Source organism: Vigna unguiculata, chromosome 6, assembly GCF_004118075.2.
Source record: "Vigna unguiculata cultivar IT97K-499-35 chromosome 6, ASM411807v1, whole genome shotgun sequence".
NCBI lineage: Eukaryota > Viridiplantae > Streptophyta > Magnoliopsida > Fabales > Fabaceae > Vigna > Vigna unguiculata.
The window spans coordinates 7,949,315-7,966,995 of NC_040284.1; the positions used below are offsets into that span (position 1 = coordinate 7,949,315).

General features: G+C 32.2%; 1 protein-coding gene across 1 annotated transcript; it reads right to left on the reverse strand.

Moving 5' to 3' along the window:
• Positions 1-14,993: 14,993 nt before the first annotated feature.
• LOC114188353 lies at positions 14,994-16,655 on the reverse strand. The gene has a single exon (XM_028076948.1). The coding sequence runs from the start codon at positions 16,653-16,655 to the stop codon at positions 14,994-14,996; it is 1,662 nt and encodes a 553-aa protein (XP_027932749.1).
• Between the last annotated feature and the right edge of the window lie 1,026 nt (positions 16,656-17,681).

The following is a 17,681-nucleotide window of genomic DNA, read 5'->3' on the forward strand; positions in this document are numbered from 1 at the left end:
CCTTTTATGCCACAACCAAGGATTTTCTTCTTTTGCAACTAGACATGTTATATCACTAGATGATGCACAATCAAGATCAATTAAATAGATATTGTTGTGTCTCATACCTTTCAAAGCAATTTCATTAGAATCCTTTTGGTGGATAGTGCAGTAATCACTTTCACAGATAACTTTGAGACCTTTGTCGCATAGTTGACTAATACTGAGAAGATTGTGCTTTAGTCCTTCTACAAGTAGCACATCCTTGATCTCCGAGGTATCCCCTCCACCAACATCTCCAATTCCAATTATTTTCCCTTTGTTGTTATCTCCATATGTAACAAATCCTTGATCCTTTCTTTTGAGATTCTTGATCTTCCTTTTATCACTCGTCATGTGTCTTGAGCATCCATTGTCAAAGTACCACAATGATTTTCTAGCTTTGGAAGTTAACTACAAAATAAGAAAAAAATAATTTCTTTAGGTCCCCATTAACTTTATTGGGTCCTTGGGGTTAGAGAGATATAAGAATTATCTAGCAATAGGCATCCAAGTATACTTCCCATTTGGAACATCATAGTGTTTAATATTGCATTTATTTGATGTATGCCCCTTTTTCATGCAATAAAAACAAGTAGCTAAACAAGTATTTCTATAGTGAGCAGTTCCTTTTTCTACCCACACTCTGCGAGTCCTTTTATTTTTAGGAACATATTTATTTCTACTTAGATTCTTCTTTTCAAAAGCATGTTTTTCAAAAGATTTATTTTCTAAAGCATCTTTAAATTGTTTTTCTAAAATCATTAACTCAAACATATAGCTTTTGCAAGATTCACATTCAACTTCCTCAATCTCTCTATTTTCTAAACTTAAGATTTTATTTTTCAAAACATTTTCTTCTTCTAGAGATTTTTCAAGATTGTCTTGTAATTCTTTAAAATCCTTTTTTAATTTTTTGTGAGCAATATCTAATTTAGTGGATTTAGCAAGCAATTCTTGAAAAGCATCATAAAGAGAATCATAATCATTTTCATTGTCAAAGGAGCTTACCTCACTGTCAAAGTGATCACTATTGGCCATTAAGCAAAAGTTTGCTTCTTCCTCATCGGATCCTTCAGAGTTGGATGAACTTGAGGCATTATCTTCCCATGCTATGTATGCCTTTTTCTTATAATATTTCTTGCTTTTCTTTTCATCACTCCTTTTTGAATTTGGGCAGTCTGCTTTTACATGACCAATTTCTCCACACCCATAGCATTTAAAGTTTGAGGAGCTTCCTTGATTCTCCTTCTTATTACTCTTGAATTGATTTCTTCCTTTGGACTTCATGAACTTTGTGAACTTCTTTATCATAAGACTGAGATTCTCATCATCATCAGAATCTTCTTCCTCTTTTTGCTTTTTGCCTTTGACAACCTCGGTTTTGAATGCAATATTTTTCTTTCTTCCTTGATCTTCTTCATCATTCAATCTTCCCAGCTCAAGCTCGTGCTCTCTCAGTTTTCCAAATAGAGCAGCCATGGTCATTGTTGCAAGATTCAGTGACTCCGTGATAGCCGTCACCTTTGGCTGCCAAACCCTATTCAAAGATTTAAGAATTTTTATGTTAAGTTCATCAGTATCAAATGTTTTACCTAACCCATTGAGATGGTTGACAATGTGTGTGAACCGCTTCTGCACATCATAGATGGTTTCTCCTTGCTGCATTCGAAACATCTCATATTCTTGTATCAATGAGTTCTTTCTAGCCCGTTTAACATCGTCAGTTCCTTCATGAGTCACTCGAAGGATTTCCCACATCTCGCGTGCACTGGTGCAGATAGAAATTCTGTAGAATTCATCAAGAGTTAGAGCAGATGATATAATGTTTCTGGCTTTAACGTCATATTGAGCTCGCCTGTTTTCATCAGCAGTCCATTGAGAAAAAGACTTTGGTTCCTGCACTTCATTAACAACGTTAACAGGCACAAATGGTCCATTCAAAACAGCATCCCAAATACCCCTATCAACTGATTCTAAAAATATTTGCATTCTGACTTTCCAAAAAGGATAGTTTTCACTTGTGAAAAGTGGAGGTCTATTGATAGACGCACCTTCAGCAAAAGTTTGATTTGACCCTACCATTTTCGAAAAAATTTGAATGACTATCAAAGCAAGCTCTGATACCAATTGTTGGTATCACGCAGCGGAATGACTAAACAATGGTCAAAAATCAAGAGGGGGAGTGAATTGGATTTTTAAAATTCTTGACAGGTTTTAAAATTTTTTCTCAAAACTTAATTAATTAACTTAAAGTAATAGTTACTTTAAATGCAAGTGCAGATAAATAAGGAGTTTAAGGGAAGAAGATGCACACTGATATTTATACTGGTTCGGATCAAAAGACCCTACGTCTAGTTGTTAATCTCTTAAACAAGGAGATTAACTCAATCACTATAATAATCAAAATTACAACAGATTATATGAGAGAAAAGATTAGAAAACACCTCTCTTGAACAACCACAAGAGATGAACAAAACTCCCCCTGAATCTCACAGAGGATGACCAGCTTTCCTAGCAATAGCAGAACACTCAATCTTCTAAAAACTCACTTAGAAAAAGTTATCGCTCACTCACACTAGGTTTTTCAAGCTTTCTTTAAGAATCTCACAGAGCAACACTTTGCAGTCACAGCCAAAGAACTCTGAATCTTAAAAAGGTATTTCTGAAGTTGAACTGCAGTTCCTTAAATAGAGTTTTCGAAAATTAGGTTAAGAATTGAGCCGTTATGTTCCAACTGCCAAGGATAATCGATTATCACTAAGGATAATCGATTATTCCAGTAGGTTTTCGAAATTTAAGTTAAAAACTGAATCTTTATGTTCCAACTGCCAAGGATAATCGATTATCACTGAGGATAATCGATTATTCCAGTAGGTTTCCTGAAAAGCAAATTTTGAACAGGATAATCGATTATTTCAAGAGATAATCGATTATTCTAGTAGGTTTTCGAAAAATACAAGTTCTGCACAGATAATCGATTATCAATAGTGATAATCGATTATCACTGTAGTTTTTCTAAAAATAAGAAACCTTCTAGAAAGATGAATGCCATGCTGCTGATTCTAAGTTTAATTAAACTATTCTATAATACACTTATTTTATTTTACAAGATAACATTTGCATAATTGAACACTTTGTCTTCATTAGTGCTTTGATCATCATTCAAAATCACTCGACTTCCTTCTTTTTGCCAACAACGGATATCATCAAATTAGAGTAAAAGCAGAAGACATACAAAAAACTGCTTTCAGAACTAGGTATGGTCATTATGAATATCAAGTGATGCCTTTTGGTGTGACCAATGCTCCTGCAATATTCATGGATTACATGAATAGAATCTTCCATCCATTTTTAGATCAATTTGTGGTTGTTTTTATAGATGACATTCTTATTTATTCTAAAACTCTTGAGGAACATGAAGAACACCTTCGGATTGTCTTGCAAATCTTGAAAGAAAAGAAATTGTATGCTAAATTGTCTAAGTGTGAATTCTGGTTAGAGGAAGTAAAATTCTTAGGACATGTGATTTCTAATAAGGGAGTGTCAGTAGATCCGACTAAAGTAGAAGCAATTTTACAATGGGAACCACCAAAAACAGTGACTGAGATTCGCAGTTTTCTCGGTTTGGCAGGATATTATAGGAGATTCATTGAGGGATTTTCTAAAGTAGCTTTGCCTTTAACCAAACTCACCAAAAAGGGACAACCTTTTGTGTGGACAGAAAAATGTAAGGAAAGTTTTCAAGAACTCAAGAAAAGATTAACCATTTCTCCTGTTTTAGCATTACCTGATCCTACTGGACACTTTGTTTTATTTTGTGATGCTTCCAAAATGGGATTAGGTTGTGTTCTTATGCAAGATAGAAGGGTAGTGGCATATAGTTCTAGGCAACTAAGAACACATGAGAAAAATTACCCAACCCATGATCTAGAACTAGCTGCCATTGTTTTTGCACTTAAGATATGGAGACATTATGTTTATGGTGGTAAGTTTGAAGTTTTTAGTGATCATAAGAGTCTCAAATACTTGTTTGACCAAAAGGAATTAAATATGAGACAAAGGAGATGGATGGAATTTCTGAAAGACTATGATTTTGAATTACATTACCATCCAGGAAAGGCAAATGTAGTGGCAGATGCTTTAAGCAGAAAATCTTTACATGTCTCTTCACTAATGATTCATGAAATGAATTTATTAGAAAAATTTAGAGACATGAATTTGTCGGTCACCCTCAGCCATGATAAAATGCAACTAAACTCTGTTCAGATCATTAACAATTTACAAAAGCAAATCCATGAGGCACAAGGAAGTGATGAGTTAATTAATAAGAAAAAGAAATTGATAGGTCAAAGGGGTGGGGAGAATTTTGGCATAGATAAAACCGGAACTTTGAGATTTAAAGACAGGATGTGTGTACCCAATAATGAGGAAATTAAGGAAATGATTTTAGAAGACGCACATAAAAGCAAATTAAGCATACATCCGGGCACAACAAAAATGTATCAAGATCTCAAGAAAATGTTTTGGTGGCCCAAAATGAAAAAGGAAGTGGCACAATATGTAGCAAAATGTCTAGTTTGTCAAAAAGCTAAAATAGAACACCAAAAGCCAGTAGGAATGCTACAATCCTTAGATATACCTGAATGGAAATGGGATAGTATAGCAATGGATTTTGTAGTTGGTCTCCCACGAACCATTCAGAAATTTAATTCCATATGGGTTATCGTGGATAGATTAACAAAGTCTGCGCATTTCTTACCCATTAACATTAGGTATTCATTGGAAAAATTGACTGAATTGTACATAAAAGAAATTGTTAGGTTACATGGAGTTCTAATAAGTATTATATCTGATAGGGACCCTAGATTCACTTCAAAATTTTGGGGAAGTTTACATCAAGCCTTAGGTACCAAGCTTCACCTTAGCTCAGCTTATCATCCCCAAACTGATGGACAATCTGAATGAACCATTCAATCTTTGGAAGATTTGCTGAGAGCTTGTGTGTTAGAAAATTCTGATAGTTGGGATCGATACCTGCCTTTGATTGAGTTCACCTATAACAATAGTTTCCATTCCAGCATAGGTATGGCACCTTATGAAGCATTATATGGAAGGAAATGTAGAACACCTTTGTGTTGGTTTAAGACTGGTGAGAATTTAGTATTAGGTCCTGACATGATTCAACAGACAACAGAGAAAATCATAATGATCCGGAACAAATTGAGAGCAACTCAAAGTAGACAGAAAAGTTATGCTGACAAGAAAAGACAACCTCTTGAATTTCAAGAAGGTGATCATGTATTCTTGAAAGTAACACCAATCACTGGAATTGGTAGAGCGATGAAATCAAAGAAACTCACCCCCCGGTTCATTGGTCCTTACCAAATTCTTAGAAAAATAGGTCATGTTGCATATCAAATTTGCTTACCTCCGTTCCTTTCCAACCTTCATAATGTTTTTCATGTGTCTCAATTAAGAAAATATATTTCTGATCCAGCTCATGTGATAAGACCTGATACATTACAATTAAAGAATAACCTTACATTTGACGCAATACCCGTACAGATTATGGACAAGAAGGTCAAGGAATTGAGAGGCAGACATATCCCTCTAGTGAAGGTCATGTGGAATGAAGCTAATGGAGATATTACGTGGGAATTAGAAGAAAAAATAAGAGGAATTTATCCTCATTTATTTTAGTCAATAAAAACAAATTTCGAGGACGAAATTTTTGTAAGTGAAGGAGAATTGTAACATCCAAAGATAAAGTAAAATTATATATATATTTCTACTTTTTAAACCTATTTATTTAAAGAAAAACAAAACAAAACTGACAGTAAGGGTTTTAAATCTGCAAAATTCTATGGGAGCTAAATTACTATGTTGATTTTGAAATTCTTGCAGCACAAGCACAAGTAAAGAATATTTAGTTATGTCGCATTCACGGTGCCTGTAACATCTAAAGATAAAGAAAAATTATATATATATATATATATATATATTATTATGAATAATAATATATCTATAATTATAATAATTACTAAGTATGTAAATAAGGCAATTATAATTATAGATGATTAATTAACTAATACTATATATATATACTACACGTCTAATAATAGGCACCAATTATTTTAAAGTTTCCACTGATTATAAAGAATTAACATTCTATATGTATATATATAAAATTTTACATAATTATTAATTTGTACTATTACTAAAAAAAACAAAAAAAAAAAACAAATGAGCAATAAGGTTGCACAACAACTCTTATCTATTCTGATGTAGCATTTAATGCAGAAAATAAAAATCAGTAACCAAGCATTCAAAGCCAATCAAATGGGAATAGTATTTACAAACCTAGTTAAAACTAAACTATATGTAATCATTACATTGAGACATATAAATTGGGGTGAGAGGTAAATGGGTGAAAAGTGTGAAAGTAGTGAAACGTGATAAAGGAAACAAAGAGTGTTGGTGAGGTGAATCGAGGTTATTAGGAAATAGGAGGTGGAAGTGCGACAGAGAAAAACAAATATCATCAAAGCTTCAGTACAACCTTGGTATATTTTCCACAATAATTAAGGTAAGGGAAGGAGACATCTATCTTTATCTTTTTACTATGATTATTTTTATCTATTCATAATTATTTTTATCTCCAGTGAGGTGTCCCTAACCTCATTCTAATTTATATTTAGTTCTCATTCCTACTTATTTATTTATATTCATCTTCAGTTATTTATTCAATTTATATTTATTCTCATTTACTTATTTATATTTATCTCCAGTTACGTACTGGTCCTTTTTAGTTATTTATATTTATTTTAATTATACATTGATCCTATCTATTTGTTTATATAATTATATGATTTAATATTGAATTAAAATTTATGATAAATAAAGATTTGATTATTGTAGTTGGAGGTATGACCTTGGGGATTTAAATGAGTTAGTATTACTCAAGATGAGATGTTCTTGAGTTACTTTGTTGGCCATGAGCTCATTTATCCTGACTAGTCACTACAAAATTAATCAATATCTTTATAAAAGTATAATAAAGATCCAGTTTTATAGTATTGGAAGAAATTTCATTTCATTTTATTTGATTATGATATACTGTATTTTTTTTGTGATATTTGTCTCACTTCCCTATTTTATGATGGTGTGTGAAAAACAAAATTTTATAACATTATCATAGATGGCTGCTCTGAACACTCCTGATCCCTTCTTTGCTAACATTGTGGCTATTTTTCCGGGAAATGCATGGCAAACCAATGTAGTGAATAATTCTGTAACATTTCAGGGAACGGGAAACTCTACCATTACTTTTCTCTCTGCTCCAAACGTGCCGATTGTCATCGAAGGACAAATCGGAGTTACCTTTTATCTACCCCCAACAGTCCAAGTGAATCCTTTCCATAACCTTTTCCCTCCACCTGTTTGATAAACCGCATATGAGGGGGAAACTGTAAATAAATAACCCTTTTTCCTCTTCTAGTGTAGGAAATATAAAATGTACTAAACAATATGGATATAGGAAGTATATAATATTGTAAATATATATATATATATATATAAATGTGAATATTTTAAATATAATTATATATTAGTGTATAAATTTTTGCCTCTAAATAATTATAAGTATACTGTAATAAATAAATAAATAGAATTTTTTTTTTATCGTCACAGTGCACATTACGGCCTTGTGCATGTATCTTGTTTCATGAGTATCACTTAGAGACTTGCCCATGTCTCACAATGGCGGCCCCACCATCACACTCACTAGGTAAACCCTCAAAGGGTGGTTTGTGACTCACACCCTTACAATAATTGTCATTGGGTTTATTAAGAGTTATTTTATAAAATAATATATAAGCATAATAATGCATATACATCAACCTAATTATTACCACAATTTATAGTACACCTCCCCATAGGAATGAGACATAAAATTTAATCAAATTATTTGGTGTACTTTAGTCAACAACAACTTTGTTATTACCCTTTGAACTGCATTCCATGGGATCGCTATTCATGTGGAGATGGGTGTCCATTGTTGCGACTAATTTATGGGTTATAATCTCATTCCCCACGGTGACTCAAATATTTTTTGTTGATGCATCAACCCTTTGATAAACAGATCTGCAATATTTCTTTCTAACCTGACAAAGTCAAGAGATACAATATCATGAGTAATTAAGTTTCTAATATATTTGTCTCTCATTCTCATATGTCAATTTCGTTGACATTTTTACTAAAAATTTAAATATAACAATTTAATTGTCAGGATGCATTGAAAAAAAAGAGAATAATTTATGCTTGCATAGTAGATCATGAAAGAACAACAAACTTTTAACATATTTTCATGATAGTGCACCTCCATCCAAGGTTAAAACATAGCTATAACCAATGGTTGTAACCAGAATCAATATCCAATTTATATTAATATATCCTTCCATCATCTCAAGAAATTGGACATATTGCCATAACTAGAAGAAACAAATAATATTATCACTAGATGGCAAAACAATAATAGAGGTATCACAAACAAATTTAGTTAATTTATCATTTGAAGGAAACATCTCTAAAAATTTATCAATATAAATAACCAAAGTTTTTTTTTCTCATCAAGAGCAATGGCGGACCTTGGTTGGGACAAAAGGGAGCCATGGCTCCCCCAAGCTTTTAATTATATATATATATATAATTTATATTATTTTTATTAAGTTATATATATATATATATATATTTTTATTGTTTAAAAAGTAAAATAAAAATTAATTTGATGGATTAATAACTGGATTAAAGAGATTAAGGTTTTATATCTGGTTATAAGGTTTATCCACAACAAATCATAAAAAGGTATGAAATAAAAGAAAGACAGATTAGGAAAAAGAAATTGGAGAACAAAGATGACAAATATGCATACTCACACGATCTCATGAATAAGTATCCTAATATGATATATCTATGTTAGATTTATGATTCTTCCATTATGATATTTCTCCCAAATTAAGTTTCCCCAAATTAGTATGAACCCTAACTATGATTTTAGGAATTTTTTGTATGAAATTGGCATGAATCCTAATTATATTTTCTCAAATTAGTATAAACCAACATTATAAAATGTTGATATTTTGTATTTTCAACTGCATATAATAAATTAGTTGAATACTCTTGAATTGAAATAAAAATTAGAATACTCATTTATGTGAATTCAACAAATTAAGAAAATTAAAAATTGAAAAGTTTGAATTGCATGATTTAAATAAAGAAAATAATTTTTTTAATTAAAAAAATTATATATAAAACATCTAATTTGGCACCCCTACATATTTTCTTCAAGTTTCGCCACTGATCAAGAGGTATATTAACCTTTACAAGACACCCCCACACTTTGAAATATTTTAAATGTGGTTCTTTTTTCTTTCATAATTCATAAAAAGTTTTATCACAATCTTTTGTGTTCAAAATATAGTAATCAGGATATAAAATTTCACTAATATAATGTTAGGCAAGCTAGAACTTGTAGAATAACATTTACCATATCAAAGTTTTTTTTTTTTCGCTGTATCGTTAGATTAACACTATATGAAGATGTTACTTAATGAATAATATCATGAATTTCACACACACAAAAAAAAAAACTCATTTATAGAGACATGTATCATCACTTCTCTATTTAATTAATTTTGCACTTCAAAAGTTGATAATTTGAATGGTCTTTAACCAAACTTCTCAACAATTATAATAATAGCATGTCATATATCAATACTTTCAATATATGTGACAATCAAAGAAGACCTGCTAAATATTTTAATATAAGATAAATATACTTAACTCAAACAAACCATCACAAATATATTATTTACCAATCAAAACACATGTCTAGAAATAATAATACTATTGCACTCAAAAACCACTTCATAACCTTGTTGAGTAGCAAGGAAGTTTTGAATCCAAAAACAGGGAAAACTCCTTTTTTTAAAGAAAAAAACTCTAGAAGACAATTTAATTTTACTTGATCATCTCCTCCATTTCTTATATGAAGATAATATTTTTTATTTTTTTATGTTTTTATCATCACATACATGATCTTAAGCATGATATCAAATAATTCATTTTAATTTCATGTTATAAACACTATTTTTAAATTCATAAATTTGACAATTTATTATCAATCAATTTTCTTTTTCATCTAAATATAAAGATAAAATTCTTTTTCCATAACACAATAGTAGTTTTAGTATGACAAATTATTTTATAATTATTTTCATACAAAACACTTAAAATATATACATGATATAGAATATCTTTATCAATGGTAAGAGTAGACAATATTAAAGCATAAATTAATATAACAACAAAAACATTAGCTATAGACATCACAAAAAATTATTCAATGAGAAGGAATTTCACTTATCCATAATTTCATTTATTGTTACAAATAGGAGTAGAACAATTATACACATCAACTTTTAGGCTTAGTTGAGGCTGATTTAATTATAACCATACCAAACACATTAGTTCATAACAAGTGTTCTTAGTCTTCCCTTTTATATTGTCTTTAATTTTAGAAATGAATACAGATGAGTAATCAAAAATAGAAATAATAAGATTTTTCTTTCTAAGAATGTTAGAAAAATGATTACTCAAATAATACTATTAATAATAAAAATATGAAATAACATAATAATAAATATTAGAGCAATAATAACACTAAGACATATATATATATATATATATATATATATATATATATATATATATATATATATATATATATCAATGAATATTAATCAGAGATCAATAATAACAATAAAAAATAAACAAGGAAAGGAGTAGAAACAATTTCTCAAGCAATCACATGTTATTACACAATCCATCAATATATATATATATATATATATATATATATATATATATATATATATATATATATATATATCATCCAAGCATGTTATGACTCTCTAAAGCAATACACTAGACTCTGACTCGACTCATCTGGATACATATAATCTGGTCGGATTTAGCAAATGCTTGCACTTGTGGTGGATACCTCTGCTCACCCCCGAGCTATGTGTTACAAGTGTCTCGCTTAGGCGAGACTGTCATTAGGGAAACCCTACGAGACTCGCGGATTCTCGCTTAAGCGAGCCGTTACTCGCCTGGGCGAGAATACCCCTCGCCCAAAAAGAGCTTCTTCGCCTGAGCTACGCATACAGCAACATACCTCAAGCCCCCACGCGTCCTCGCTTAGGCGAGCCTCTCTCGCTTAAGCGAGATGGTGTCTCGCTCAAACGAAAGCTCTCCGCTTGAGCTCGAGCTCGAGCGCGAGTTTGGGCCTGTTTCTACAAGTCTCGCCTAGGCGAGGCCGGGTCGCTTGGGCGAGAACGTTTTGGGTCTCGCCACTATTCATCCTACAACAACCATCCAAACACACTCCAAACAGTAGTATACATCCATTCAATATTTCACAATGGCACCACAATCGTACAAATCATAAAAACAGTGGCAAATGTGCAAGAAACAGACTTTAACAAAGATCCCTAGCTTCCCTTACTTGGAATGAGCTAGAATAAGATCTTGACACCGAACAGTGGAACGCCACGGCTCTAGAAAAATATTACAGCACTGTAAAAGTGAAGTGGATAGAGTTAAAAGGGTTTATCAGTACAAACCCTAGCTGGACTTACAAAGAGTACATTGAAGGAAGAAGAGCATGGTTAAGATCAACTTACATGGACAGAAGAAAGTTGTATGCACTTGGGAACGAACGGGATCCAAAACTCTAGCAGAGGAAAACGACAACCGCTCTTAGGGTGTGAAGGTTCTGTTTTTCGAAAATGAGCACAAAGTTTAGGGTTAGGGCAGATTAGGTTTGATCTTTCCCCTTTGGACCAGCCCTTAGACCCAAAAGATTGGGGCAGCCTTTAAAATAAAAGGCATAAAAAAATAAATGGGCCTTACAATTGGTATTAGCATTGATAATATTAATATTATTAGTATAATCTAATAATATAAAACAATATTATTTTTTTTAATTAATTTGTTAAAAAACATGTAATTAATTATTAAATTTTTTTATATTATTATTTTTGTTGGAATTGATGCAGCAATATTTCACAACCAAGAGGGGGGGTGAATTGGTATTAACAGCTTTTACCCGGTTTTAGCACTTTGAAATTGTCAAAAAAAACTTTGCTTTTGAATCAATTAAAATGGTATAGTTTGATGCTTAATGTATGGAGCATTTATACTATGACAAAATATAGATAGAAAGAGAAAGCACACAAAAATTTTATACTGGTTCGATTCTTACGAATCTACATCCAGTTCATCTAGCAAACCACAGCTAGATATATTCACTATATCATAAGAATTTCAAGATTTACAAATACAATTGATAAATCTAAATTCTAAGATAAAGGAACATAAATGCAAGGCATCCACACACTTGCACAACACCACAACAGTAAGGCAAACACGCACTTGCAGAGGGCAGAAAAAACCAGAAACAAATTGTTTCAAAACTGTATCAAAACACAAACAAAGCAAAGACTACAAATTGGATTGAATACACCTTTTCAAGATTGAGATCTCTTCATCTTTCCAAGTCAACAATGAATGTGTTTTGATAGAAATCTTCAAAAGGACCTTCCAAGATTTGCTCCAAGAAACTGTTTCGCACTTCTCTTTACTTCTTCTGATTTCCCAGTCCACACCCAGAAAATTGCAGAAACTGTTTTTATATCACAGATGCAAACAGCCACGAACCTAGTCGACTACATTAGTTGGCTAGTCGATTATCGGGGCAACAGAATAACAGATTCAGGATTTTACACACATAGTCGACTACATTAGTTGGCTAGTCGACTATCGAGGCAACAGATTAACAGATTCAGGATTTTATACACATGTCATGTTAACCATTGTCATGCTATGTCATATTAACCATTGTCATGCTATTATGGACATCATCAAAAACATTTCAAATACATTTAATCAACAACAATCTCCCCCTTTTTTGATGATGGACAAACTTGCATAGAACAACAAACCTTTCTCCCCCTTTGGACATGATCAAAAACAGGGATAAAAAAATGTAGAAAATAGCCAATCACAATGAAGTATATAGCTAAAAGCATTCAAAATCATGGGCTACCTTTGCTCCCCCTACCTTGAAACTACCTATACGATGAATAGGCCAATGAAATCATAGAATGTCATAACTATGGAATGCATGTCATTATATAATATGGTATCAAAGTAAAATGTAGCAGAAGCAGATAAGAGAAATTTGAATATCAAAGTACAAACAACATTCTCAAATCAAGTACCAAGAAAAGAGCAACATGGACTTAATGGCAAACCAAATACAACAAATTTTATCATATTAGCTAAAAGTACAATCAATCACAAAAGAACAATCTTGATCCCAAAATCTAGATGCATGGTTACTCCCCCTAGGAACAAACACCCAACACCTATAGGTACTTTCTTATAATAGATTTTCAAAGATTAAAATGTAAAAAGTGTTGGTGAGAGATGCATTATCAAAGCATCATGTAATCAATTTTGCAGAAGATTAATTGATATGGATTTTGGCATAAACGAATATCACAGGGAAAAAAAAATATAAGCACAACAATGTAGAGAAAGCAACCTTGTAATTGATTATCCAGTTGATTATTTTATGCAGAAAAATATGAAAAATGCACATTTTACTTCAAACAAGTTATGTTTAGTATGACAAAGTAATGGTTCTTCCTTTTTAGTGAACAAGCATGCAATAAATCCAAAAGATAAGTTGTTAAAAGCACAACGAATGATACTAAGCAACTTATATTCACCATATGTCTTTAGCAACTATTTAACAAAGTGGTGTGAAACTTCCCCTTTTTTTTTTTTTTTGGCATTAGCAAAATAAGGGTATGAAAGAAGAAATATTCAGTACCAATTTCACAAATGTGGATCAGACAAAGAAGTGGAGAAAAACATATAATGGAGAAGCAAAAAATGTGCCTTATATCAGCTATCAAATTAGATTGGGCATTGTACAGATTAAAACCAGATTAAGCTAAAGATGAAAGCAAAAGAAGAAGGATAGCAAGATTACAACCCATTAATCGAACATTTCAGCTTATGGAGATGCTTCCTCATCTTCAGCAATGGCAGCGGAAAATTTCTCTTCTTCTTCCTCAGAAGCATATGAAGGATGCGGGAAGAACGAATAACAACAACACAATTCAAGGGTTTTAAAGAGATTATGAATTTTGAAAACAATTAGAGAATGGGGATTTAGGGTTCTGAACAGATTTGGGGGTTTGGAGGTTTTATATTGGAAAGAAGTTTAAAGGAGAAGAAAATTTCACCAAACCATTTTTGTGCCAGACGTAGTTAACTAGGTTACTAATGTAGTTGACTTGTTTCGAAATATAACACAGGGAATATGAAAAATGCATGACTAGTTAACTAGCAAGTTGACTATTTTATGCAGAAGGATAAAACCTGATGCAGAAATTACAAAGTCTGATGCAGTATGAAACAATAGTTAACTACAAAGTTGACTACGTAATGCAAAAATAGAAAATCTGGTGCAGTGATGACAATTCTGGTGCAGTATTTGGATGATAGTTGATTTGTAAGTCAACTATTTTAATGCAGAATGGTAAAATCTGATGCAGATTTTTATACTGTAAATGCGAAATCAAGTATGCCTAATTCATTAAAATGTTGAAGAATAACAACATAGATGTAACAACACAATTTGTATTTGTAGAAACACTTTTGGTAGTAAAAGATTAATTTTTGTCCTAAGAAACATCATCAAAAAGTGTTAAAAGTTGTTTTACTCGTATCATTATTAAGCAGGGAATGATTCAAACTTATTTTTACTTATGCAGCCCAAAAATAGTACCACATTGATCATTAGGCTTTTCATAACCCCTGCAAAAACAAGTAAAATACATCTAGGTACCCACTTTGAAGTTGGGTCCTTTCATGTTAGACAAAACATTTGAATTCTTGGCTACCCATTTATATTTACCTTCAGGAACACCATGCTTTTTAAAGTAACATTTATTCGATGTATGACCAGATTTGCAACAGTAAAAGCATACAATAGAAGATGGTTTACTCATGTTAATGAATTTCCTTGATTCTAATTGACTACCTAGTTGATTTTCGTGTTCTGCATATCCTATGCCTTCTCTGTTCAGTACACTTCTTTGGGAACCTAGCATAGCATCTAGATAATTTCTTCCTAGAGTGAATCTAGTTAATGTACTCATTAGATATTTGATTCTCTCTAATTGTTTGGAACAATTTTCACAATTAAGCACACTCTTTTTGCAATCACCACTTTTATGTTTTTCAATATTTTCAAGCTCAGTTTTCAATTCTTCATTTTCTGTTTCAAGCTGTTTTAATCTATTTTCAAGCCACCTATTTTCACCTTTATGTCTGTTATTAGAGTATTGCAACTTTCTAGCCTCTTCATGCAACTCATTATATACATCAAGTAGTTGATAGAACCTAGTTTCATAACTTTCATCAATAGATTCAAGATCAAGATCACTTACACTGCTGTCAGAGGATTTTGTATCAGCCATCAAGCATAGATTTGTTTCTTCTTCATTGCTTTCACTTGAATCACTAGAGGTGCTGGAGTCATTATCCTCCCAAGCAATATACGCTTTCTTCACTCTCTTGGACTTGCTTGTGGCCTCATTTTTTTTCTCCAATTTCTTTTTGATCTTGAGAATTGGACACTCAGGTTTGATATGACCAGATTTACCACACTCATAACATGTTGGAACGCTGGAAGATGACTCTTGCTTCTTGGAAGAGAATCTTCTATTTCCTGCAGCAGATTTTCCATTTGATTTATTTTTGTACTTTAAAAACTTTGAAAAACGTTTTACCATCAGATTTAGTGCCTCAGAATCAGAAGCTTCATTCTCTTGTTCTGCAGTAGTTTCTTTATCCTTGGTTTTACTTCTTCCGTCAGTTTTTGCAGCAGCTTTTAATGCAATGCTTTGCCTTTTCTCTCCTTCCTCTTCCTCTTTTAAACGTCCAAGTTCCAATTCATGTTCTCTTAATTTTCCAAAGAGAGTTGCCATACTCATTGTGGTGAGATCCCTTGATTCAGAGATTGCAGTAACCTTAGGCTGCCATGCTCTATTCAGACTTTTCAGTATTTTGATATTCAGTTCTTCCTTTTCAAAGACCTTTCCCAATGCTATGAGATGATTCACAATATGAGTGAACCTTTTTTGCACATCATAGATTGTTTCCTCAGCCTTCATCCTAAACATTTCATATTCTTGAACTAATGTGTTCTTTCTAGCTCTCTTGACTTCATCCGTGCCTTCATGAGTTACCTCTAACACATCCCACATTTCTTTTGCGGATTGACAAATTGATACCCTGTAGAATTCATCCAATGTTAGTGCAGATGAAATTATATTCTTGGCTCTCACATCATAATGAGCACGTTTATTTTCATCAAGAGTCCAAGATAGAAAATCTTTAGGTATAACTTTTCCTTCCTCAATTTTTGTAGGTATAAATGGACCATTAACAATAGCATCCCACACACCTTTATCAACTGATTCTAAAAAGATTTTCATTCTGATTTTCCAAAAAGGATAGTTATCTCCAGAAAATAAGGGTGGTCTGTTTATTGAAGCCCCTTTAGAAAAAATTTGTGAAATATTGGCCATCTGTCAGGATCTAGTCGACTATGTATTCGACTAACCAGCTCTGGTGCCACTTGTTGGAATTGATGCAGCAATATTTCACAACCAAGAGGGGGGGTGAATTGGTATTAACAGCTTTTACCCGGTTTTAGCACTTTGAAATTGTCAAAAAAAACTTTGCTTTTGAATCAATTAAAATGGTATAGTTTGATGCTTAATGTATGGAGCATTTATACTATGACAAAATATAGATAGAAAGAGAAAGCACACAAAAATTTTATACTGGTTCGATTCTTACGAATCTACATCCAGTTCATCTAGCAAACCACAGCTAGATATATTCACTATATCATAAGAATTTCAAGATTTACAAATACAATTGATAAATCTAAATTCTAAGATAAAGGAACATAAATGCAAGGCATCCACACACTTGCACAACACCACAACAGCAAGGCAAACACGCACTTGCAGAGGGCAGAAAAAACCAGAAACAAATTGTTTCAAAACTGTATCAAAACACAAACAAAGCAAAGACTACAAATTGGATTGAATACACCTTTTCAAGATTGAGATCTCTTCATCTTTCCAAGTCAACAATGAATGTGTTTTGATAGAAATCTTCAAAAGGACCTTCCAAGATTTGCTCCAAGAAACTGTTTCGCACTTCTCTTTACTTCTTCTGATTTCCCAGTCCACACCCAGAAAATTGCAGAAACTGTTTTTATATCACAGATGCAAACAGCCACGAACCTAGTCGACTACATTAGTTGGCTAGTCGATTATCGGGGCAACAGAATAACAGATTCAGGATTTTACACACATAGTTGACTACATTAGTTGGCTAGTCGACTATCGAGGCAACAGATTAACAGATTCAGGATTTTATACACATGTCATGTTAACCATTGTCATGCTATGTCATGTTAACCATTGTCATGCTATTATGAACATCAT

What these genes read in the sequence shown, in the direction of transcription:
- LOC114188353 (XM_028076948.1), bottom strand. Translation starts at nt 16,655, where the DNA reads ATGAAAATCTTTTTAGAATCAGTTGATAAAGGTGTGTGGGATGCTATT.